Source organism: Agelaius tricolor, unplaced genomic scaffold (assembly GCF_023055355.1).
Source record: "Agelaius tricolor isolate 1412-34295 unplaced genomic scaffold, bAgeTri1.0.p SCAF_6, whole genome shotgun sequence".
In the NCBI taxonomy this organism is placed as follows: domain Eukaryota; kingdom Metazoa; phylum Chordata; class Aves; order Passeriformes; family Icteridae; genus Agelaius; species Agelaius tricolor.
Window position 1 is genome coordinate 17,093,124 of NW_027269266.1, and position 28,000 is coordinate 17,121,123.

General features: G+C 37.6%; 1 protein-coding gene across 1 annotated transcript in view; it reads right to left on the bottom strand.

Annotated features, from left to right (window-relative positions):
- PLXDC2 (plexin domain containing 2) overlaps positions 1–28,000 on the bottom strand; it is a 257,288-nt gene that overhangs the window by 96,212 nt on the left and 133,076 nt on the right. The window contains exons 3-4 of the mRNA XM_071428845.1: positions 24,809–24,955; positions 19,920–19,989 (exon numbers count right to left, since the gene is read on the bottom strand). Of these exons, the coding sequence (XP_071284946.1) occupies positions 19,920–19,989; positions 24,809–24,955 (217 nt within the window). The remainder of the gene's footprint in view (positions 1–19,919; positions 19,990–24,808; positions 24,956–28,000) is intronic.

Sequence of the window (28,000 nt, forward strand, 5' to 3'; positions counted from 1 at the left end):
ACTCTTAATTTTAACAATAATCTGTGTTATTCAGCCGGCATACTTCACAGAATTTTTGGCAGTATAATAAAAAACTGACAAAAAGTATCCCTCAGCACCACAGAGATATGGAATTACTGGTGAGAGTTCAGTGAAAGGTGCTCCAGTGAGGACATTCCAAAGATGATTAGGGGGCTGTTTAGCCTAGAGAAAACAAGGCTTGAGGTTTTCCAGAGACTGTGGATTAATCATCTGTGGAGATATTCAAAAGCTCTGTGGCCACTGCTGTAGGCAATTGGCTGCATGTAGCCCTGCCTGGGAAAGGGGTTTGACTCAATAACCCCTAGAGGTCCCTTCCAACCTCAATGTCTCTGTACCTTGTGATACTTTCAGGTGTAAAAATAACCTTTTCTATGACTGACTGAAGGCAAATGCTTGCAAGACTATTACATGTATATTTTGTGACATACCCATTAATTTCCAGACTAATAAGAAAAAAGCTTTTTCTGCCTCAAAAAGCATAAATGAGCATTTTATAAATTCCCTTTCCAACCTCAGCAGTGTAATGAGACCAAATTTATATACTAGGAAACAGAATATTTAATGAGGATCAAAGTCATTAAAACACTAGCAGACCTGCTAAACTGGTCCAGTCATGGTCCTTTGTGTTTATTGCCTGGCTACTTAAGTTGTTATCACCTGCCCCATGGGGCAAAACAATTTAATTCTTAAATTGAACTGTTGGAGAAACTATAGTTATAGAATAGGGCAGCCTTACAGGATGAAATTAGAGTCATCCTTGAAAAACATTAAGCAACTGGCTGAATTAGACAAAATATCTGCAGTTTGCTGATAACTATACTGTTTTTGTACTGCTTCAAACTTTACCTGGAGGTGAGGCAGTGTTTAGATCACACCACAATGCTTTTATTGATTTTCTGCTGTGTTACCATGGAAACTTTTCCCACAAAAAATGCACATTGCCTTACAAATTTCTACAGTGTTCAATTTGGTGATGGGTTAAAGGAGGAGCCAAATCTAAATTCTCCTTCATTTTAATCATTTAGTTAACTGATATCAGTGCACTGAGTCCTAGTCAGTAATTTTTCTTATGGCTATTTTATTTTCTCAACCTTCTTGCAAGGTTGAGAAGTTTTCCATGGATATCAATCAACTCCTATAAATGAGATTCTTCTACTCAATGTCTCCTAAAGTTTCTTGCACTCACTCATTACAGAGGCAGCCTTTTATTTGTTTCTTCTTCAGATTTATTGCTGCAAAACCACTGGGCTATAACCTGCTTAAGGGTTGTGATACAAAATGGTTTTATAGGCTGGTGCTTTTAAATTATTCATTTTCTTGATGAGGTGAAAGGAAGAACGCTTCATGCATGTTGGCTTTCATGAAGTCAGTCAGGGAAGCAGTCAGGCTTTAGATCTTTATGGGAAGGACCAGTCAACATATGCTTAGAATAACTGTAATGAATGAGAGAAGTTTGGTTTATTTTAGATAAGTCAAAGCAAATCACCTGAAAACTCCTGTGTTTATGAAAACAGTTTCATTCAGCTGTCCTCAGCTGATATTTTTTCCAAGCATGACATAAGATATGATTAAGATGAAAATAATGGATTAGGCCAATAACATGAACAGTTTCTTTAGTGGTTAAAGAAGTTCCTGCCTATAGAAATTAGGTGGCACAAAGGGAAACAGGAATGTAATAGGTCCTTGTCTCCCATGACCACGATCTGACTTGCTTTACTGAATCTACAAGGGCTTCCACCCTCTGACTACAGCTGAACTGGAAGGTCAGATGAATATTTATGAAGCAGGGGTGCCTACAGGCAGCCCACGGTTTGCTGAATTCACATTGCAAAATTCTTTATCACATATAATTGAAACATATTAGTGAGTTTTCCTTGGTCCCTATTTTAAGTAAATTCTGTGTACTACCTCCCTAATATTACTGGAATTACTGAAAGCTTAAGTACCTAATTGCAAATTTTTTTGCAACTCATATTGTTCTCAATAGCTGTCCACCTAGATTATATACTTCAAATACACCAAAGGAATAATTATTTTAGGCAAGACTAATTTATGTTCCCTGCTTGGAGCATATGGTTGGATGCAGTGATCTCTGAAGGTCCTTCTCTATCTGATATGCTCAAAATCTCCGTGCTTATTTATATGGTTGTCCTGTGCAGAGTTCACAATCAGCAGTCCAGCTCTTTTTTTTTTTTTTCCTGAAGCATACCATAAACAGAATTACTGCACCATCCAGCAGCTTTCAGTGTCAGTTAATGATGACACACATAAGAGGAATAAACTGCACCACACATTGATTCCCCCTCTTGCCAAAGTCAATAGTGACTCTCCTAAAGATTTTGAGGGCATGATGCTGCGTTTCAGCTAAAAGGTTGTTTCAACCTCTGTCTTAAAGTTTGAGAATATGCTGAAATATAGGCAGAAAGCGGCTCCTGAGTGGGAGCATTCTTCATAGAAGCCATATAGAGAAGAAGCCAAAGTAACAGCAAGAAGACAACAAAGTGAATAGAGACAGGAAGAGACAAACCAGATTGAAGCTCTGAGACTATCAATGGGACAAGATGTTAGAGATCAATGGAATAAGATCAAGAATGTATTCATTGATTCATTTTTATAAAATTAAAATTTAATGTGAAAAAATAAAGTATAAAAAGCAAGTAGAAGCCAGATATACCCATGTTTAAATTCAAAAGAGAAAACAACATTTCTGAAAAGCTCTTGAATTGATCACTGCCTTTGCTCCTACTTCCAGACAGCAAAACCAACTAGACGCTCATGATCATACAAAAGAAAATCTACAAGAAATTTCCTCAAAGAACACAAACAGACTAAAAGATGCAACTAAAATTCAGAATTATTATTGGAAAAGGCATAGAAGACAAAATAATATTTCAATAGAAAACTCAGAAAATTTCCATAATGGTTTTATGACTTGTGGCAATCTGGTAACATGATTTTCTGTCTAGTCATACAATAATCATAAATCACTTAAAAATGGATTTATACATCTGATTACCATGACTTTGGAGCAGTTTAAACAAGTAATTTACATTTTTCATGATCCTGATGTCACATAAACAGATACATACAAGGATATGCATGATTAGACACATTTCCCCATATTCTGAGAAATTGTTGCATTTTATATTTTTCCTTTTTCTCTCCCTCTGGCAAAAATTAACCAGATCAATAAAGATATTTTTGAATTTTATCATGGCCACAGGTCACACTTCAATACTATGCTGAACATAGGAATTCCTGTAAGCTATGTCTGGACACAGGCTATCTGTTGGAATCAGCTTATTGCCTCTTTCCACACAGGATGGTCATTCAGTATTAAGGCCAGGCAGACTTCTCAGAACACACTGAACCCACACAGGTCATCATTTTTAGGAAGAAAATGAAACTTCTCCTTTTTTATTTTTGGTATCAAGCCACAAGAGATCCTAGCTGAACTGGCTGAGGGTTTCATACTGGCTTGCCCATGAGAATGAGGTTTCCCCAAGTTAAAAAATAAGGCAAATTTCTGTCATGCCAGGATTTATCTCACTACTCCAAAATATGAGACCAAAGAAAGCATGGTAATACTTATATGCATAGAAAGATGTGAGGCCAAAATATTTGTCTTTTGGTTGACCTCTTGAGTCATAGAGTCATAATTATAAGTCATATTTTTAAGTGCACAGGTCCAGTTGGTTGGAAGCTAGGGACATTAGTTTAAAGATAGTCTCCCTGCCTCAAAAAAAACCCCAAAACAAATCCAAAACCAAGAAAACCCAAAAAGAAAAGAAAAGAAAAGAAAAGAAAAGAAAAGAAAAGAAAAGAAAAGAAAAGAAAAGAAAAGAAAAGAAAAGAAAAGAAAAGAAAAGAAAAATTCCGAAGCATACTGAAGGAATGACATTAGATTATTTAAAGTCAAAATGTTAATAGCAGTGCTAGTTTGCCACAGAAAATTGTGATGAGATGACGAGATCTCTGTATATCTGTTCAAAATGCACTCTCTTTCTGCTGCTCCTTACATAGCAGCTTCTTCTAGTACCTTGTTATCTTGCGAGCTCACCTGCTCCACATTGCTGTCCAATAAATACATTTTCAGTGCCTGCTGGCTTACAGAACAAGCTGACTGCCTGCTAAACAGCGTCTTTCCACGCTGTCCCAGTTTTACATTAATGCATTGAGATGACAAAGTTTTTTGCCAGAATACCAGAATGGACAGGTTAATTGTTGTGACACAACCACTGCTCTCTTTCACAGCAGCTACTCTGGTGTGGTGCAATTAATGGGCTCATTAATCAGACAGTAATGCATTAAAGTGCTCCAATGAGCTGTCCACCAACACTGTGCTGTGCTTGCTCTACAGTGGGCAAAGCAGCTGATTTGTCCAGGGGAGTCAACTCCTACTGAGGGTAAAGATCCAGCAGTGCTGGAGAGCCCAGAGAAGCCAGTATGCACCAGCAAAAATACACCTATGGAGCCTACAGAGCCATCCAACTATCTGTCACATGGATGGCACCATCAATAGGGGAGAAGTCATTTTAGAAATTTCTCAAAGTTGGACAATGCCTTGATAATTCTAGGCCTTTGGTAGCAAAAGACAGTAGCTCTGCATTTTAAAGCTGGAGTCCTCAGTCCTTCTTCCTGTGTCTAAACCACTGTACTAGTTTTTCCGAAAAAAAAAAAAAAACAAACCTATTTTTGGACTGTGAAAAAGATGAAGAATGTTTTTAATACAGCTGACAGTCATCTATGGTTATTGGCTTTGCAAGACCAAGAAGTGTCTCTATTAGAAGACGAATTCATGTGCCCATGTTAACAAGACCACACTTCCCAAGCCACCATGAAAGGGACAGAAGCTACAACTCATCCCCAATTTCAGAGATCCTCATCTAAAGGAGAAAGGCTGAAACAGCCTTTCTCATGGAACAGTTTTCTAGAAGAGGCAAACAGCAGAATCTGAGTGACCCAAGAGGAACTGCAAGTTCATAATGCTGCTTAGATTTCATTTCACATGGAAACATCCAGAAGCAGAACTAGGAAAAACCTACATGACTGTGGCATCCTGATAATTTGACTACAAGGTAAAAATACAAAACTGTAAATATACCAGAAAAAACCAGACATCTAAATAGGAACCACTGAATAAAAAACATGCTTGATTAGTTTTCAAATATTTGATAAGTTTAAAGTGCTTTTGTGAGTGGAACTGACCTTTAATATCTATAATAGTGACTGCCAAAATGACTACATTTAAAAGAAAACAAAATGTCAACAGTGTTATACTTCAAAACAATTATATTTCAACCTCAGAAATATTTAAGAATATTCTTGACTGCCTAGCCAGTACTTAATTTTTTCTTGGATGATAAATATTTTCAACACCTGTGAAAAGATCACATGAGATTCTTGATAGTTCATATTCTTCCTCTCTCCCTAGTCTTAACAAGCATATGCAATAGAAATAGGTTAAGTTTCCGAACATATACAGGAAAGTCTCCAAACCAGAGACCTCCCCTTGCATGGATTTTAAAATATATATTTTCTTTTGTGGATAAAGGACACTAAACTAATATTTGTCTACTTTTAAAAAATATTATTATTTCACAGTAAACCAAATACATACAATTTACCAGTGAAAATGTACATTTTACCATTCTTTTCTGGTCTGCATAAAATGTGATTAAATCTAGTGGAATAATTGAAAATTGCACTGTCAGTCTCACTCTTTTAAGATGTGTATTATGGATCAATATTATTTGTGCCCCATTTGTGTTTTAAGCAAAATTGTGTTTTCTCAATAAATGCCAGTGATAATAAAATAAACCAAACACAGCTAGCAGTGAAAACAGCATTTAAATGACCTCAACTATACCTTCCAAATGCCCAAATGCCCAGAGCATATTTGCTTAGAATTGGTTGAGTTCCTCTTCATGTAGAGTAAAACCAGCTGAATGCCTCATAAAAACCTGTTCTATTCCCTCCCCCCACAAAGAAATAGATGAAAAATTGAATTTATAAAAAATGGAATAAATGTATTTTGCAATTGGCAATCTAGAGCTAGATTTTAAAGTGCCATGAATTCTGAGAAGTACCAGAGAATGCAAGCGGCTCCACCAAATTTTTTCACTATTTTTTGAGTGAAAACATATGAAGTAATGTCAAATATTATTCCTTGGACATTTTCACAGCTGAATGCACAACTTTCTCGTCTCTGTGTTATCAGAAGTCCATGTTCATACTAGGAGTTGGAATTAACAAATAAAATTGTTATAAATGCCACAGCTGAAAAAGCACAAAAAAAAGAGGAAGTATTTGTAAAAATTCAGAAAACTCTTCTTAAAGAGAAATGTTCATGTAGTGAATCAATCTGCTGGCTGGATGCTTATGGGCAGTGCAGGCATATGTCCTCCAAAGTAAAAAATAATTAATCTTTCACATCACTTTTTAAAAGAAACCAATAAATTAGCATGATGACTAAGCTTTTTGTTTTGACTTGCTTCAAAACAGGCCTGAAGATTTTTTTTCTTTGCTGAAAATGTGGACATAATTTTTATCATTGAGGTAAGCAACACCATTGCTGTGATACCTTGCTCTGACACTTGGAAATAGATACAGCTCATAGCTGTTAAAGTGGACAAAAGGCAGCAGTAGGCACAGGTAGGTGAGCATTGTTCAGATAGGAAATGGTATAAAATTCACACAGCAATTGCTCTGAGTTGATCATGAAGGAGGCTCAAAAGGCCCTGGGTCTAATGGCTTACAGTGTCCTTCTTAGGGGATAAATTCAGGTTGTCAACTAAGAGAATTTTTCCCTTAAAATATTGGTTCTGATGCAATTGCAAGAGAGGTAGAAATCAGGGGGTAGGGATCCTAAAGTAAAATTCACTCATATCTCTATGACCATCCAATAGCACTACATAGAAATCTACTTGAAAGAAAGAAAACATTTATTTTAGTGTATAGGATTGAAAGAGATGGAGCTTAAAACTCTTACTCAATGCTCCATAGATCTTTTTATTCCATTATATTTCATGTCTCCTACACATTAGGCAGAAAATCAAAGCAGAACATAAACTGCAGTAAAAAAGACTTTTATTGCCCTATTAAGTCATTGCCAAATAACCCCTTATTTTATTTGGCGTCACTTGCATCTAACAAGTGAGATACATGAAATCACACATTTACTGTCATTCAGCTCAGGGTTTAACAATATTGTAGCTAGCATCCTTCAATTAACAAGTTATTAAATTAATAAGCATTTATTTCTTTGACAAATGGTAAGTTTTAGCAAGCCTGTTAAGCCCTTGGAATCTTAAAACAGTCACCAGTCATGCTCTCTTCAACAGCCTTTAGACTCTCTCTGCTCTCAGATGTGCAGGCACGTACCAGACTGCCACCTGTGGCAGCTTGAAGTCAAAAAGTCACCATTTCTACTTGAGCAAATAGCTACAAAAAGTTTTTCTAGGTAAGCAGCCCCAGGCATCATGGGTCATGATGCAGGTTATAGAGTCTGGCTTTCCTTTTTTCAGGCTGGTTAAAAGCAGAGGTACAGGCTACACTTCATGCACAGGTTTTGCAGAACAGTAATGGGTGAAGATAAAACACTTCTAACATGAATTGCAGGGCAGTCCTTGATTGAGAGTTTATCAATGATGTCTCTGGCAAGACAAAGCAGTGTTGAACCCACAAACACTAGAAGGAGAGGCAGGATTTGCACTGATGGCCCTTTATGGAGAGGTCTATGCCCTATTTATCCCCTTCTTAAGACTTGAGGCCTGCACTGCTGAGTGAGGCAGGGTAAGAATCCCATGCTAGTGATTCTGGCTACCTTATCATTTCCTGGAAAGACCCTAGAGAGACACATCAACAAGCTGCTTTTTCAGGTGGATGTAGCATCACAGACAAAATGACACAAAAAACATGTGAAATTGTTACAATATTGTAGCCTAGTGGTAGTAGTAGTTCTAAAATAAAAACCCTGTCTAGAATAGTTACTGCAAGGGATTGGAGCATGAAGAAGCTCCTAAAAGTAAATGGAACTAAAACACATGAAAACAAATGTAGTTTTGAGGTAAGCTTTCTATGAAAACAACAAAAATCTCTTTTTTATTTTTATAGTTTTTCCTGACATGATTTGTCATTAAGTTTATGAGAACAAAAATTATCACTTTTTTGTGAACAAAATTATCACTTTAAGCCATGGCAAAGAAAACCTCCATAAACCTCTGGCAAACTCTTTCCCATGATTTTAGAAGAAATTTAGGCATAAATGCTTCTTTCTGCTGCTCACACCTGGAACCATCTCCTCAGCAACAGGCATATGCATGAAAAAGCTTGAAGACTGGGGATGTCACAGCCCAGTGACAACATTGACAGAAGGAAGGGAATAGGGTGTGAATGCAGCCAAGGCCAAGATGGTAAGGAGGAGAAAGAAGCAAGTGAAAAAATTAAAGTCTCAATTGAAAACTGACAAAGATCCATGTGAATCTATTTATTTCAATGGCTTTGGTTGCAGAAAACAGATATGAATCTGAGCAATTTGCAAGGGTAATGAATTTAGCAAGGACTGGCTTGAGACAGGGAGGTTGCCAAGGAAGGAATGATGACATAATGAAGAGGCTGGCAACGGGCAACTGATTTTTCATAATGTGGCTCAGACAACACTTGCATGCATTTTATTTTCCAACTGTTGACCATGCAAAACACGTAGCAGCATTTGCTTTTCTAAAGACTCTCCAGGAGTCAGGGATGGAAAGACATGGACAGTCATCATATGAAATCGCAGTACAGTAAAGAGATGAGAAAATCTGTACTCCCTGTACTGTCAGAGATGCAAAAGAAATTCCATGTGCAGATTTTACATGACAGATCCCAAGTAGTGAAATTAGAATACTTTATCTGAAATAATGAATACAAAAAACCTTACATAGATTTATTCATGTGCTTTTCATTCTCCAACAGTTAGAGATACAGACAGGAAATGGCAATTCTGGGTGGTTTGTGGCTTTGGATACAACAATGCAAAAACTCAATAGCCAGAATATATTTACTTTTAAATATTTACTTCTAAAATATTTACTTTTTAAACAATGCTGCTAGTGACATGTAAAACTAAGTAACTAAATAGCCTCTTAATGTGAGCCTGTGTCATCAGTAGGATGGTTACAGCATGATGGTTCTCTGTTGCTGCCTTCTTTTAGCTCACACAAAACATTTCTGGCTTCCTCATCGGTGAGGGCTTGCACTGGGTCTCTGTGGCATGATCTGGGGCCATTTTAGGATCCAATTTACTTTGTTAATTATATTTCTCCAGCAATAATTTCAGTGCTCACTTTTAAATCCTTCATTGATTTTAATTAATCCTGTGTAAGCTTCCAAACTTTTCTTTTAGATAACAACAAGCTGCTTGTAGCACAACAACCAGAAATTCCACACTTACTAATGCAGCTGGAAATCAAATGTACTGTCACTTGCTATAATTGCTCTGGACTGCAAGTGGCCCAAAAAATGGGTAAGTCTGAAGCAAAATAGAGGGGCAAGAAATCTTGTTTTCCAAAATATGACAAGTTGCAAATTAGAACATTGTTTTGAGACTTTAGATTTCTATTTTTCTTTCAACTTGTTTTTGTTATCAATTAATTTTTTGGATGATGGAACTATACCACATATTGATACATTACGTTAAAGATACTAGAGCTAATGCAACACAGATTAAATAACAAAGGTAATATAGAATAAATGCCTAACTGTTGTACTAACATTGCACTAAACACCTTGATATACATCATCCTGTGAACTGCTGGAATAATGTTTAAGGTAATAAAATGCACAGCATAAAAATGGAGTGAGATTCCTTCACTGATAGAACAAAATTTATTGACTGGATGGGACTCTTACCTATAGCTTTAAAAACATCACTTAGGTGAACTGATATTTTAGCTGATGAGTACTTCCAAATATAATATTTCTAATATCTTTTCCTGACAGAATTAAAAGTACTTTATCTACACAGGCAAAACCCTTGCCTGTATCACTCTCTTCTTGCACCTAATGCTACCTATGCAGAGGGGAAAAACCCAACTAAACATATTTCAACACCTTTCCCTTTGAGTGCTGCTCTGCTACAATTCATAAATATTCTCCACTACTTCAGAGAGGAGCAGGGGTGAGTTGCTGATTCCTTCCATTGCAGAGCATGTTTTAACAGAGCACAGAATCACTAGGTTGGAAGAGACCTTTAAAATCATTGAGTCCAACCATGCCCTAACACCTCAACTAAACCATGGCACCGAGTGCCACATCCAGTCTTTTTTTAAACACATCCAGGGATGATGACTCCACCCCTCCCCAGGCAGACCATTCCAGAACTTTATCACCCTTCCTGTAAAAAACTTTTTCCTAATGTCCAACCTATATTTCCCTTGGCACAGCTTAAGACTGTGTCCCCTTGTTCTGTCAGTTGCTGCCTGGACCATTCCAGGTCTCTCTGCAGAGTCCTCCCACCTTCCAACAGATCAACACACGCTCCCAGGTTAGTGTCATCTGCAAATTTACTGATGAAAGACTCAATCCCCTCATCCATGTCATCAATAAAAATATCAAACAGAGCTGGCCCCAGCACAGACCCCTGAGGGACTCCACTGGTGACAGACCCCAGCTGGATACAGCACTATTTACCACCACTCTCTGGGCCGGCCATCCAGCCAGTTCCTAGCCCAGCACCAAGTGCTCCTGTCCAAGCTGTGGGCTGCAGCTTTTGCAGGAGTGTGCTGAGGGAGACAGTGCCAAAGGCCTTGCTGAAGTCCAGGTACACAACATCTACAGCCTTTCCTGCATCCACCAGGAGGGTCACCTGGTCATAAATGAGATCAGGTTGGTAAAACATGACCTACCCCTCCTAAACCCCTGCTGACTGGGTCTGATACCCTGGCCATCCTGTAAGTGCTGCTTGAGACACTTAAGATAAACTGCTCCATAACCTTATGGAGTACTGAGGTCAGGCTAACTGCCTATAGTTACCAGGATCCTCCTTCCCACCCATTTTGTGAATGGGTGTCACATTGGCCAGATTTCAGTCATCTGGAACCTCACCAGAGAGCCAGGGCTGTTGGTAAATGATGGAGAGCAGCTTTACAGGATGGATCCCATCTGGGCCCATAGATTTATAAATATCCAAGTGGCACAGCAGTTCTCTGACTGCCTCCTCCTGGATAACAGGGGGACCATTCTGCTCCCTGGCACCATCTGCCAACCCAGGAGGACAGTTGTCCTGAGGACAAGCTGTCTTCCCACTAGAGAGTGAGGCAAAAAAGGTGTTAAGCACTTTCGCCTTCTCCTCACCTGCAGTTACTAAGTTCCCTTCTGCATCCAGCAGAGAGTGAAAGTTGGTCTTACCCTTCCTTTTGCCATTAATATAATTGCAAAAACATTTTTTATTATCCTTCACAAAAGTTGCCCTCAAGATCTCTGTTTTGAAGCACGCCCACCCTTTCTGCCCTTAGCAGAGAGATGGGGTCCATCCAGTTCCAGTAGGCCAGATGCTGTAAAAGTTGCCCCATGATCAAAGAACCCAAAATTCTGCTGATGATACCAACCCTTGAGCCACTTGATGATATGAGCTCTCTTACTCCTTTCATTATTTTTCTCTGCCATCAAGGACACTAAGCAGAACACAACCTGAGCTCCTGCCCTATCAACCACTTGATCCAGTGCCCTCAAGTCCCTTTTAATTGCCCTGATGCTTCTCTTTTCAATCTCATTTCTGCCAGCCTGGAGTATCAGCAGTGGGTAATAATCAGAGGGCTGAATCAGCCCAGGGAGTCTCTCAGTGATATCCTGTACCTGGGCCCCAGGGAGGCAGCAGACCTCTCTGTGGGGTGGATCTGGTTGACATATGGGGCCCTCTGTTCCCTCAGGTGGTTGATCCCTCTGACAAATGAAGTGTAATTGGGAGGCTCACTGGGAAGATCATTTTCTTCTATGTCTTCTGGCTGACCCTCTGGATTCAGGGGCTCATACCTATTCTGAAGTGGCACTGGGTAGGTGAAGGGGGATGGGAGGAGTTTTTATTACGTTCCTGAGTAGGGACCCATTTCCATTCCCCTTCATCCACCAGGTGTTCTCCTATTGCCTGACAGTGGGAAGTGTGGGAGTCCTCTGAATCCTGGTGGGCCCCACTTCGAGGATGGAAGGGCAAAACTCCACCAATCTATTTCCCTTTCACTTTCCCTAATATTCCTTAGTCTTTCAGCTTCCTCCCTAGGCTCGGCCACCAGCGAAAGGAGATCATTCACCTGCTCACACTGCAGGCAGGCTTCTTCTCCAGTGCCCCCAAGAACCACTCATAAGCTCAAACACTCTGCACAGAAAGCGGTCTGGACAGATCCTGGATCCTTTTTTGGAGGGTTCTATTTGGCTACATACACCTTTACCAACTGCAGGTTTTGATCATGTAAAAACCATTACTAACAAAAGTCCCCGAAACCAACCAACAGAAACACAACAAACTAAAAACCCCTCTAGCAGGAGGAAACCTGCAACCCTGCCTGCGCGAACTGCCACGCAAACTGCCCTGCCATGCCTGCAGACACGTGCCACGCCCTCAGAGACGTGCCACGCCCTCAGAGATGTGCCACACCCTCAGAGATGTGCCACACCCTCAGAGATGCGCCACACCCCTGTTTGCCCACTCCTGTTTGCCCTGCTCCCCAGAGCCCTCTTTTAATCACCCACTGTTGGCCGCAGGAAAGCCCCTCCCTGCGCAGCTAATGAGAATGAGGAACCAACCTGCTCAATGCTCTTTTAATCACCTGCCACTCGCAGAAATGGAGAGCTGCCCTGATATGAGGCACAGCCAATCAGGGAAGCATCCTGTGGCAATCTAAGAAGATTTACAGCTTACTTTGATAGCAATAAAATTTCTGGGAACACTTGTCTTTACAGTCATTTCTTAATGAAGCCAAATGATCAGTCAGTGCAGGTGCCTAGATTTCAGCAGAAATATGAGGAACAATATGAATTTTGTAAGTATTCCAGGAACAAGAACACAAATGTATGGCATTTACAGACATGGAGGATAACACGCTAAGGAGAATGAAGCCCTCAGTTTCCCTGGCTATTACAAGTAAATAAATTTTTCTTGGTGCTATGGGGTACTAGGTAGCAATAGCATCACACAATACAAAGGATTTCTATTTTTATAATTCAAAGTTATAAAACTGCATTTACAGCTGCCTGATTTGAGATGTAAAATAGGTTTCCCTTAAAGTTCAAGGAAAAGAGCCTTCATTAAGATGCATATGGGACCAAGTGACTGAAAAGATTTTACTACCCCTTGGCAATAATATTGTTATTAGTAGGAATTCAACACATTAAAAGGAACCTAAACCCAAACACTAAGAAAACCAGGAAAAAGAACTTTTGCCAAAGTCAAAAATAATTTTTTTCAGAAAGGAAAACTTTTCATAATATTTGGACAATATTCAAACTAAGACACACCTCTTATTAGAAATATTTTAACCTATAGTAGTCCTTATGTTTAATAAATAATATTAACTCTGAGCTGTATTTTTAATGCAATTCCAAGCCTAAATAGTCTGTAAATACTCTATGCTTGGAAATATTTAAATTTTTGAAAAATTTTGTAATCAAATATTATCATGATCTTACTTTTGGCTTTAGGAAACAGATATATCCAAGTACTATTTTAAAAATCTTAGAAGATTTATGAACTGACCACATTTCATTTGATGTAGGAATTCCACACTTATACATAATTTTTATGCACTGCTGCCTTACAGCATCAAAAGGTGTGTTTCCCACTTTTCATCAGGAATTTCTTTTAATTAGAAGCTGTAGGCAGAAATGTATTGAAGCTTTTTTTTAACTTATAAGCATGCACCAAACCAAAGAAACATTATATTTTGAAGTACCTGGAGAAAATAAAGATTTGTCAAGCATTAGAAATCTTCACTATGATGCAATAGCATAATTTATTGAGACATTGAATGCTACTGTAAAAGCTTAATAAAAAATTATACTATAAAAAGTTATGGATCCATTTTAGACATAGCCTATACCTAACAACTTCCCAGCATTCAGTGGAATGGTTTTCGGCTACCCTGAAGGCTCTTTGCCATAACATTAAGTCATTTAGTTTATTATTATTTTCTGCAAAATTATTCAGTTTTATTTAATGCTTATTTGGTATTTCATGTGGACAAATACTTTGCCTAGTTATCTGTTATTCTATGAAACAGAGTCTTCAAAAACCACAAATATGGTAATTTTAAGCCTTTACTACTTCACTTCCACTTCTGTCCATAATCATGACAAAGTTGGCAAACGCCTTAATATATGATGATCAGGGAAATGTCAAGGCATATGGAATGCTTTTTTTCCCCTAAAGCTTATAATTCTCTTTGCCCTAAGTGCTTCTGATCCAATTTGTAAAGATAAAGCATAAGTGTGGGAATGGAAAGGGTTGTAACCGTTCACCAAGAAAAGGTCGGCAAAGCAGAGTTTCCAGGGAGGGGTTAGTCCCTTACAAAGACAGGACGGGTATTCCCAGGACACTTCACACAGGAATGACAGACAAAGAAAGCCTTACAGGGAGAAAAAATTTTGGTACAACTGGATGGCAATAGAAGACATCAGAAAAAGACGAGGTAAATAAGGCAATTGTGTGAGCTAGTCAACAACCAGACCTCCACAGTCCCTTCAGAGTGACCTGCCCACTGGTGATGACAAGTGTAATCCCCTGTAACAGACACAAACTAATCTGAGGCACTGATTTTGGCTAGAAACACTGTGTTTCACTCTGTTTTGTATCACCTTTGCCATTCAACAGATGTTGCCCATTGGGCAATTCGCGTTGTCAAAGAGCTCTTCATTAAGTGATGAGCACATCTCCTGCTGGCTCCTGTGCTGAAAGGTTCAGAGAAGCAGGAACAGCCAGAAAAACCTTGCTGAAATTTCTGGCAGACTCCAATAAAACATTCCACTCAGGACACTGATAATTCAAAGATACAGGTAAATTTCACTCTACCTACCCACTGGTTTGGAAATTTAAGAAAAAAAAATGCATGAGATGCAGAGAAAAAAATTAATTAGCATAGAATTTCTGCAGGCTGCAAATGAACAACCATCCTCACCCTTAACAAGCTCAGGTCCTGACCCCATGGTCCCCTCTCTTTCTGTAGCACCACCACCTAGGTGGACAAATTTCCCTCCTGCTCAGAGGTATTGCCAACACAGAACGATAGGGCTGAGACAGTGCAACACAGGCTTCATTCCTTCCCCACAGCATACTCTCTCTCTATCATTGATCCCTTTTCCTTGAAAGTACTGCAAAATGTGATGGAAATTGTATTAGAATTCTCCACACTTAGGTACTTATTTTTCATATCCCTCCTTGCTACATTAAAAATAGTAAAATTGAACAGAATTCCATAACGATATATACACATTCAATGTCCAGAAGAAAACTCAAAGTGTTATCTCTGTATAGAACTTCAGCTTTTAAGTAGCTAACCAACTAGCTTGCTAACCAGAGATATTTAGCCTTTGGTACTTTCCCACAAGCCATATGTACACTCAAAAAGAATTTGATACTGAAATAAGTGTGAAATGAGAATGAAAGATTACTTTGAATCAGTTGTCCCAACTAGTCAGGGTTTAGGAACCATGCTCAGGTACCTCACAGCTGCTCCTCAATGCAAGATCCAATAACATCAGGTTTCAGCAGAAAAATTCGTTCAGTATTTTCAATGCTTGTGTTCTTATCTTGTGTCAATAGAACACAGTACTGCTGTAATTTTGATGAAAATCTGCGTGAATCTTGGATGTACAAAAATCTCTTTCTTCCATAAATACAAGTATTTTTAAGCATGAGATCTGGCCTTAGGAAGAAATAATCATACAGAGAGTTTTTGATTTCTGTTTTAGAAAATTATCAACTCTGATTTGATTACACTGGAATTCACTGCTAGGATGGCTTTTTATTTCTTTGCTTGGTACTCCTTTGATAGACAGTGGTAGAAATGCTCAGGCAACATCCTCAGAATTATTTCAGACAATTCCTCCATATGGAATATTCCTCTAGTGAAAGATACCTCACAAAAATTTAATACAATGTTTAAAAATTCAGCTGCTTGCTTCAACTTCAGCAATTTGCTATTACACAGGATAAATGGACATTTCTGGAGCCTTCTTCATACTAGCTGGCAAAATGTCTCAATATTCAGCATTATAAATCTAAAAATGTAACCACCTAGTCACTTCAATTTCTACTGTTATTGTTATGTTTTCTTAATGCTGGGCAGTGCTTGCACAGCAAGGCCTTTCCTTCTCCGTGCAATACCTCAGAGAAATTTAATGTCAACAAAAAATACCATAATAAAACCCCACCTAAATAACTTACAGTATCTGATATAAAATTGCACTAAAAAATAGAGACTGATAAACAAAACAAACAAAAAAAATCCCCACAGAGAATAAACAAGAGGGGCTTACTACAATGAACATGGAAAATGAATACAGCCAGTAATGAAGTTTGCAGCATGTTGAGTAGGATGGGGGGCACAGAGCTTCAAGGATGCCCTTGAGAAGGGTTATGGTACTACATGGAGAGATGCATCACAAGAGGGGCTTTTCCCAGCTCCACTGAGCTCTGTGAGGGATGTCAGTGACTGGCAACAAGCAGACTTCTTATACTCAGCTCCTGGCATACACAACCTGACTCACTATCTCACAAGTTTTTTCTTTTTACAAAATTACCCCAGTTTTGGCCTGTAGGCTACAAACTTTAGAAAGCTTCACAAAAAGCAAAATTCACCTTGTTTGAGGACTATCTATAGGAATGTGGGCAGAGACATGTCTGTATAGTAAAGAACCAATTACTAATCTTTTCAATAATTATTTCAATTCTAATATATAATTTATATAATATTATATAGCCTTTTCAAATACAAACTAAGAAAACAGTGGATAAAACCCTCAAATTACTTTTTTTCACCACCCATTCTTCCTTTTCTTAGTTGAACAAAATCAGGTCATCAAAACTATTCAGAAGAGGAAATAAATACTGGCCAAGGAGAAAAAAAAGTTGAGTCTTAAACCATAGTGATTCCAAAATCATCCTAAGCAATTTGGGAGCCCTACTATGCCACAGTGCACACTCCATGAAGAATGGCAGAAACCATTGGCATTGATGTTTTTATTGTGACAGGGATTTATTGTGCCATTGTCCTCGACTTCCCTGTTAAGAAGGCTATTCAATTTATGATTTGTATGTACAAAACAGTTTTTAGTGTTGTCCTTAGCATAATTAATAATATCCTGCTCTCCAGGAAGTGGACATCTGTCATGTGGGAGTTCTGTACACACAAACTTTGTCATTCTTTTGATGTGAGAATAACCTCTGGAGGTATTCCAGGTCTCTAACAATAGTAATGCCATTGTAAAATCTTGGTTACCAAGAAATAGCAGACCACAGAGTATATGAAGCACGTGGAACACATATTCATCTTCTGTTATCATAAATCAGTGGTGGTGAAGTGTGATGCTTGGCCTAGCAACAAAATTTGAAAATATATCTGAATTAAAACACTTTTAGAGAGTTAGTACAGAAATAAGCCTTTTTTTTTCCTGCTAGATGAGTTTAGGAGCCTTATAGTTGTAGTAAATGTTGCATCCTGGACTGACAGAATCACTTACAGCTACTGAGCTTTATCAAGATAACATTTTAAAATCTATTATTAAATAGATTTTTTTCATGCTTAATTTTGAGGTGGAAAAATCATGGAAATGTCAATGAAAGACAGAAATATCTCTGTGCTAATGTTAATGGTTTACATTAAAAGGACTGATTTTAAAGTCATATTTAGCTTGACAACAATCCATAAATCTATTTACAGCAATAATATTTTATTTAGTCCAAATGGAGCAAAAAGAAAAGCATAATTATCAGCCAGTGTTCCAATAATAGCAAGAGAAAAGAATCCTGCAGAGCCACAGTAATTTCTATATTCTGACTTTTTTTAAAAAAAGAAAACAAATGACAAAAGCACTTAAATTCCTCATTTACTCAGTATCAAAAAGAAAAAAATATGTAGCTCACAAATTGCTCCTACACAGTTCACCGCATGAGATTAACTTTCCTTCCAAGGCTTTTGGGTCTGATGGAGGAACTGGTCAGAGCAGTATAATAGTGAAAGTGGTAAAAGTAGTAAAAATCCAGATATTTTAAATTCCATTAAATGAGAAGGCTCAGCAGAATGACCACACCAAAAAACTACTTGAAGAGAGTGAACTTTGTGAAATTTTAAGGAACCAAGGGCAGCAGTAAGAATAAGGGGACATTTAGAGGATGAACCCTGTCCCTACCACTGCTGCTTTAGTTTTGCAGGATCTATCCCATCTTTTCATGCTACACAAATCACGTGCTGATTTTGGCAACCCATCAAAAGCAACTTCTCTAATAAAGAATACAAAACTAGGCATTGATGATCAAGCACCAAAATGAAACAAACAGCATAGCAGAATGGAAATATCAAAATCAGTGGTTCTTGGCTCATCATATCCAAATCAGCATCAAAATGTTATTGCTGATCAAGAAAAGAAAACTGATACTGAAGTCACTTCATAATTCTGTATCCTTTTTTTTATCATTCTACTGCAAATCACTTTAATATCAGCCTTTATTCACCTTTGTCCAACACTTGTATTCTGCTTTGGTAGCAAAATGGAGATCCTGATGGGGAGCATGACAGAAATATCTGTTACAGTTCACACTCCTTTTGAGACACTGCCTGCAATTCTACCCCAATCTGTTAGTCATAACCTCCCCATCTAGGACTCCAGTGGGACATGGGTATCCCCTGATCATGTCCATCTGGACCCCATAGCAAGAGAAGGAGAAACTTTAATCAGGGACAGGATAGAATTGATCCTAATGATGATGGCTCCTATTTCTGCCTGCTTGTCCTGCCACATCTCTAGGCTGAGCACCACCAGCCAGGGTCCATGAACTTGCTGGATATGTTCAAAGACCAGATGATCATCTGGCTGTGCTCTCCATGATGCTGCCTTTTGCCTCCCTGTTTTCATTTTTTTATTATTACTCCTCCTTATTTTTCTCATTTTTGTCTTCCACGTCCTTTGTCTTCCATCTCCTTTTCCTCGTCTCATTAAAATCAAATTGTCTTTCAAGGAGTTGGAGTTGGGAAGGGAACAGAAGGAGCTGATAGCTGTTCCCAGCACAGGAAATTGGAGATTCCCAGAACAGGAATTGCAAGCAGCAGCCAGCAGCAGTGAGAGGGAGAACCCCAGCCACGAGCCATCAGTGCTGCCCAGGGCTGCCAGACTGGGAGCTTGAGCTGGCCCGACCTTCCTTCTCACCCCACTCCTCTCATGGAAGGAGGAGAGGAAGGCCATGGTACATTTTCTGAGGTTGTACCACACCATGACAATGCACTGTGATGGGTTTGCCTTACAGGTGACACATGCCCTACTTCTAGCAGCACTGCTCATCTTTGGGCAGGAAATCCTCTCCCCTTGTGCAGGCAAACCCTGTCTCCCTCCTGGCTCTGGCTCCAGCACTCTCACCTCCAGGGCAATTGCTAAACACACATACACCTGAGTTCTGGGGGAAATACCTAAACAGAAAAGGATTAATGCTGTATAGTCTTACAATGAGATGGGTTTAGAACAGTTCAACATAAATGCTGGAGGATTTTCATCATATTGATATTTTGTGATTTTCTTTTTGTGGGCAGGAATATTTCCTAAATAAAAGCTGTAGTTTATCTCTTGACATATACAAGCAGGGGAAAAAATATTTTAAATAGCTGCAAGAAACTCTTCTCATCTTACTCAAAGTAAATGGTTAGAAAGCCACTTACCTCCAGTTGCCACAGTAATTTCACGTAGAAAATGTCCATAAAATGGAAAATCAAAGGACAGATTCACTCTCTGAAAGGAATAACAGCAGAAAATAAAATCAATATTGAGCAGAACATTAAGAGAAAAAAAGACGAACAGTCATCCACTTCAAATATCTCTTTCATTGCCTTTTTTTTCTCACTGGAGCCTTGTTATTCTTAATTTGGAATTGCCAGTAGCTAACAGGAAAGAATTCTGAGGAGCACTCAAACACTTAAAGCAGTGAATCATTATGACAGAAAACTTCATAAAAGAAAATACTTGAACAGACACTGTAACTCAATCACAAGCATAAAATTAACGAAAGATTTGTAGAGTTTCTCCTTAAAAAACTGTTGCTTTAACTGCTTTTATAAAAGGACCCATCAATATCAAAAGCCTTAGCAATACCTATGTTTTACAGGACATCTGCTACTTTGGCTGCTGGCTTTCTGCTGCTCTGCCGCATGAGCCTTCAGATTCAGGTGCTGTCCCTGACATCCTGCTGCTGCCTGGGAGCTTGTCTGATAAAGGCTGGTCACTGGAAGGCAATTCCTCCATCAAACCCATATGACACCATTCCCTAAAGTTCTCTACACTGTCAGCTAGTAGATGGAATGATGCATAAAGAAATAACCAACAGAAGCAATAACAAACTCTACTTAAGCTACTCGTTGAAAATAAAGTAAATAAAATTTTGAAAATAACCTTTTTTTTCCTTCATCTACCTACAGGTGACTATCCTCTATCAGCTGAATTCATAGCACAGAATTGTAATTTGGGGAATGAACTCTTCTCCTCAATTAAGCTCACCATAAAGCAACACTGAAATTCAAACTCACTTTACCTCTCTGCCTATGGCTTTATCTTTTCCCATCTATTCCATTCCATTCTCAAAGCTCAGTGATTATTGTGGCCTCTCATAATTATCACCTTGTGTGCTACCTGGTTAAACTCTGAATAAATTAGTGGTCCTGGCAGAAAGGAGTGCTGAAATCTCAGCATGGTCTTTTCACTGTTTAAATATAATACCCTGTGAAAAACACATCTCTTCCACAGTGGTCCAAATAGTAAATATGAAGTGAGCATGCAGTCCATTACTCTTTCTTTTGGAGGATTTACTACGGTAAAATCTGGTGTGAAGATGAGTTGTTGGTGACTGTCCCTCAACCGTAATTTTTGATGACTCCACTTAAGAAAGGGCAGCAGCCCACACATTTTAAAAAAGTGGAGGGGAAAGGAAGAAGAAAAGTACTCATGTCTTTGTTTTCCCTCCCATTATTTCTGTCCTGTATTTGTTATTTTCAGATTGTATCTGAGTACTTCTTCTCTCAGGAAGAATTATACTTACATCAACCTGAAATGTTTAAAGAATTATTTAGCATGAAATTAGCAGTTGAAGACTTACAGTAACTCCAAGTGTTTGGAAAGGGATGGAAAGATTTGCTTTCCATTTAAATGGAAGACAGAATTATGACAGGATTTATTAGCACATTTTTTGTTTGTTTTTAATTAGAATGCAAAATCCATTTGCAATGTGTTAATTGGACTGAGTAGGTTCTAATGACCTTTTCTGTATATACATAAATATGGATGTACAACTGAACATTTCTAATCAAAAACGGCATATGCAAAAGACAGCACATGAATTAACTCACACAAATATTCTTTTACCATGCTCTACAGCTTTCACTGCTGAAGTGTATGCTACATCTATGAATGCACTCCATTTAAATTATGTCCTTGCTCTACCAAACATAATTTGAAGAACTCTGTTGAAATTACCAATAGTCTGACCAAAGATTCTCTCTTTCCTTTATATGCCACCCTCCATTTTACCTATTCACTTTGAATCACAGTAACCATTGAACTACTTCAAATGAAAAACTGTGCCCCCTAATCTGTCTTCTAAATGGCTATAATATAAACATTAGTATAAATGTGTTTGCAACAAAAACTTGATCCCATTTCCACTCAAGCCCGATAAAGATCTCTCACTGAAATAAGTCAAAATGTGATACCTTAAATTCTGACAATGTAAAAATGTTTAACATAGCCAAATTTTTAGCATAATACTGTAACAACCAACATGATTTAAGTATTATTTTGAAACAAAATATTCTAACAGTCACTAAAATTTTGCTTTTATTTCAATGCTAGAAAGCATACCTCATTTTTAAGAAAGAATATCAGAATTTTCAATTCACTGAAATAAAAATGTTCTCTCCATGCATAAATGATAGAATGGACTGGGAGCAAAGGGAGTTGAGTTCCCAAGTATGACATATCCTGTATGCTAGTTCAGTGTTTGACTAATCAACTCTTAGATATCTAATTTAAACCCACTGAATATCAAAGCCACCTCTAAAATTTTATTATATGGTTAAGAAGATGGTGGCAATATATTGAAAAAACACCTTTACTACTAGTGTTATAAATCCTGTAGTGTTAGAATTGTTCCATTAGTATATGTTTGCTACTTTCCACAAAAAATTACTATGCTGTTTATAAAATCAAACCATCAAATGGATTCCCTCCAGGATTCTCTCCAGTCCTTATGACTTTTCTTGTAGAAGCAAAACAAACTGACAGCTTCTGGGAACTCTCAGGATTATTTACTTCCAAATGAAGGAAAACACACAAATTGAGTGTAAAATTGTCAGCATTCAAAGAATCCCTGACATTGTAAATTAATTCCTTAATATTTAGCATGTGATAATTTAACTCCTGGTTCTATTGTCAAATTGGAGAATAATGTTTAGAAAATATCATGTAAATCATTGAGTGCAAGATGTGCAAAATGGCCTTTTAAAAAGAGTAATGGCAAAGTTTATGGGAGAGAAGGTAAGAGATTGCTGCTGAGGTATGTATGATCTCAAAATATATGACTCTGCAGCTGTACAGTTATAAAAATCACATCTCTCTGTTAAACACCTTTGTTGTGTAGTACATGTGGATGTTGTTTACTTGGACACACACATACAAAAAATCAATTATAGATGCATAAATAAGGAATAAAACCTTACAGGATGACTCTCTGATAGTTTTTAATCCTTTGGGGGGACATAAAACAGACCTGAAAAAAGGGTCTTTAAAACTCTATGTAGAAATGGCTGCAGCCACTCAAGTTCATAGTCCAAGACATTTGGGTAAGCATGAAAAGAGATGGATATTAGTGTGCTAAACATGGACCAGAGCTTTGTCTGCTGGAGCTGGAAGAAAGGCAGAGAGGGCACCTGACATTCAGAAGAAAGGTCTTAAACCACTTGTTTTGGGGAGAAACAGTTGAAGCCCTCAAGTTTCCATTTGCCATGCTGAATGGTCCTCTACATGGACCCCCACAGAGACCAAAAATATAGCCTTGTTCTAGCCTCTAGTTTAATAACTTCAACAAAATGTTCCCCTTGAGATGGACATTTTTGCTGCATAATCTCAGGATCCAATTGGAAACAACGGTGCAACAGAGACATGGAAGGGTGTCATCTTTACTAATCATTAAACATGGGTTAAAATGTTAAATTTATTTATTAGCTTTTCTTTCAGCATATTTCCATTCTTTCCCTCAATGTAGGGCACCAGGATCCCACATAAAGTAGACAAGACAGACAACAGAGGTTCTCACTACCTCAAGGTACCCTTGAGGGTCTTTTTTTCCTCATTAGAATCAAATTGTCTTAAGAAAATAGCTGATACACTGTTTTATTAAGTCTACCCCAAGGATCTATAACTGTCTGAACCCTCTGCATTTGCATTATCCCTGACTGCCTACACTCTTTTAACTATGAAGGATATATTTTTTGAATTGGACTCTATGTCAGTTACATGTGCTGGATTTATCACCTCACTGTGCTTTCTATATTCTGATTTAAATACCACAGTATTTCTTTCTGCTGCCTCTTGCATTCCTCTGAGCAGTCACCTGACTTGTGCCAGGGAAAAAACAGATTAAGTAAGGAAAAGATGAATTAAACTTGTGCTTTCAGCTTTAAAACTGTTAAAAATATCTGCATCTTTAAAAACTGTACAACTTTTAAGTAAGGCATTCACTAGATTTTGTTTTAAACTGGCAAAACCCAAGGACTTTTTTTTGGAGCTAAGTTGCTGAATGGATGAAACAAGAGTGTCTTCAAACATAGTTCTGAGCTAAAATTTTCTGTATTCAATTTTTGCTAATATTGGCTCTTCTATGTATGCAGCTTCTAGCCACAGGTGAGAACCAAGAATACAATCTCTGAATCATACAGTATTTAACTCCATTTCTAGGCATGTAAGCCCATTATTTTCATACCCACCTTACCAGCATCATGACTACAATAAGTTAAATATGATTGTTATTTACACTCCAATTTATATATTTGCTGATAACCTAAAATTTATTTGCTGATAACCTAAAAACATAATTTCTGTTACTATATGACATTCTCATGAGCTTTATCAGTTGTGCCAAATGGAAATATAAGAATGAACCCTCATATAAAACAGAAGTGCAAACATACCACATACATTCCATGAGAGACTTAAAACTTCATCAACTTCATCCTCAACACAGCTCTTTTACTATTCAACTCAACAGTAAAATTCCCTCTGATTTCAGCAACACAAGTGGTTTTACCTTTTGATAGTTTGTGATTCTTAGGGACAGAGGAAGATTTTAAACGTATGTTTAAAGGCATCTCTGAAGGACTGTTACAGAAGGTTCAAAAGTTCAAGGAATCCTTTGATAACAATAGTGTAAAGACTTCCACAGCTTAACTAGAGTTCAAAGACACAGCTCTATGAACAGTACTCATGGTACCTAGTAATACTGCTGTGTGGATCCCTGGGGAAAAATATCCATGTTAGTTGAAAAGAAAATGATAAGATAACTTACTGCTGCTTGACGATGGGTATTGGAAAGGATCCCATGAATCTTTACTTTGTCCTTCTCCATTTGGTCTATATTGACCCACAAATCCCGGCTGGTAGAATCATAGGGGCCATACGTCCTTGATGTATAATAATTATGATCTGTATCCTCCTGAAATAGGGAAAAAACACAGAAAAACCCCAAGATTATAATGGAAGATGCACCTTAGTTTTATATAAAACCCATCCTTGAAATACTGTTGCTCCTTGAAGAACCTCAGCAATGAAGGAAAAAGAGTAAGAATTGTAAATATGTCGCAGAGATAGCTCTGCTCCTAACCACTAGCAGTTGACAAGGCAGTTACCTCATGCAATCATCTTATATTATGATTATAATGTTTACTATCCCAAGTACCAATCATACATGTTGTGTAATAACCACATCACTGAAATCTATGGCAAAATGTTTGATGTCTTTTGAGGCAAAATGGACAATTCCTGTAACAATGGCCACACTCTAATGAAGCCATGAGAACTATTCATGGATAACACCTTAAAAAAATTGTAGTTTTTAACATTTCTGAACATAAGTCACTGGACTATTCTATTTAAGAACATCCAAAACATTCCTAACAGCTGTAGGCTAACAATACTATGTTATTTGAAATCTCCAAAAGTCTGGTTTACTGTAGATTTGCCCCTCCAAGACAGACAAATATATACATATTTGTGGAAAAAAATTTCCTAATAATTGTGGTTTTTAAAAATAGAATAGTTGCTGTCATGCTCCCATCATAGCAAAATTTTGTTAAGGTTAATTATTGTGAAGGTCTCTACCTTCCTATCTAAGACAAAAAAAAAAAAAAAAAAAAGAAAAAAGAAAAGAAGAAAAGAAGGAAAAAAGGAAAAAAGGTGTGAGGCAAGAAATGAAACTCATCTCAGTTCCCAGTCTTCCTTTACTCAAAATAAACTTTTGCAACCACAAAAATATTTAAATCAACAGCATTGCCAGCTTTCTGCTGAATAGCTACAAGTAATTCTATAAAACTAGTACATGCTTGTATTTCTTAGTTCCTTCCTCACTTCCTCCCCTGCTAAGACAAAGTAAAAAGCCCCCAAAGCCTTGATGATAGAGTTTGAAAATAAACTCAGAAAATAAAAAGTACAATAGAAAATTGAAGAGGAGGATTTAGAATTTGGAATTCCCCTGGTGATGAAGACTTTCCCCTCCTGCTGTACCTCCTGTATCCAGTCAGCCACATGGGAGTACCCTCAAATCAGGCTGTGCTGCCATGCAGACCTGACATCCCCTCCCCACAACCCCAGATCATACACAACCCATTCCTACTGACATGATCCTGAGCTGGAGACACACGTAGCAAGGACTTATATTCTAATGATTTATCATTCATGTCCAGAGTAAATATATTGACCATAAATCCCGTTTCAGCTGGGTTTGACCCTACATTAACATCATTACTGATGCATCTTACTTTAGCTGTTGCAGATATAATCAGGTTATTTTCTCCTTGACAATTTCTTTGTCTTCTGCCGTACTTTGCATGCCAGGATGTACTTTATATGTCCAGTAAATCTCAGTAACAATTCTGAAACAACTTCCAACAGATTCACCAGCTCTAGGTTAGTCACACAAGTAAACATAATTAAAACTGTACTGTCAGGAAGATGACAAAAGCCAGCCACCTTACCAAATTCTTTCCTCCTTTAATGGTTGACAGAAACAGTTATTGCTGTCATGTATACAATTGAGGTACTGTAAATTAAAAGGTTTTGAAAACAAATATAGATATATTCCCAGTCCAATTTATCCCTCTGAAAAAATTTCCTTAGTAAATATTGGTCACACTTAAGGCATACAAAATCTCAAAGAAAGAGATCCAGAGACAAATTACAAATAATTATAATTTGTTTCCGATAAAAATGCAATATTTAAGCTATAGTCAAAACTGTGCAGTTTTTTTGCATTTCAAAATTTTTTTATAGCTAATAAAGCTACCCCAGTTAATTTCTAGTATCTAAGCCCCCAACTCCACAATTAGAAGGTTCTAGCACTGAGCCTAGTTGGTAGCTCTATAAGAATGTTTTAAATGGTATCTTGACCCATGCCTAAAGCATATTCACCATACAGATTGTAAATCAAACACTTAAATTATAGCCTTCAGCTCAAGATTTTGGCACTGTGTGAGGAATTGCTTATGTCTAACGAATTTTGTGTACAAAAAGTCTCATTTAGTATTTTAATCCAAGTTAAATAATCTTAGATTGTTTATCTATTCTGGAAGGAAACAAATTCGCTTCTACTTGAATGATAGAAGGAAGGCAGAATTCCTCTTCATAGCCTTCATGCAGATGTATTTTATGAATATATTATTAATTATTTCTTTCTCACATCTGAGTTTTTCTTAATCCCATCTGTAACTTTACAATCTGAAACAAAAAGGCACAGACAACTAACTACTAAAGTTGATGTGAGCAGCTTGGGAGCTCCAAATAAGGTTAGGATCCAAGCTTCTGTTGCAAGTCACTGCTTTCATAGTTCCTAATTTGCATTACCATGGAAATGAAATTCTTGGAATCTTTAATAAATATGATTTTATTGGTATCATTAGATACCTACAACTTTTCAGTCTGTCAGACCTGTTTATATTCTTTGGCTGATTGTACCTGCTTCATAGTACATTCCATTCCCTACCAGTAGGTACTATATAAGAAGATGGAAAAATGTGTAAAAAATTTTACTGAATTTGCATACTCAATGAAGAAAATAATTTTAATAGTTATATGAAACAGATTTAGAGTTTTACTGATAATTAGAATTCTATAAAGATACAATTATGATGAGGAACAAACTTCTCAGCAGCTATTAGTGACATAGAAGCATGTTACTGAAAGGAAAGCAAAAAAAGCAGAGAACATACCCTTTACTACTTCAGAAAGCTTTATTTTTTCTTTTTCAGGTATTTGGGGGATATGAGCATTATCTCCCACTGGATCTCTAAATGTCCAATTCTGTCGAAATTCTGTTTATATATGAAGTACATAGCAGCTCTCTTCTACGGAACAGTACAGCATTAAAGCAATGGATTTTCCCAGATATTCTTTGCACCAGCTATGAGGATTAGTATTGGCAACCTTTGTGACTATAAAGGGAATATTTATTAGAACATTTCTCATAACACTTTTCTTTTGGGGAAAT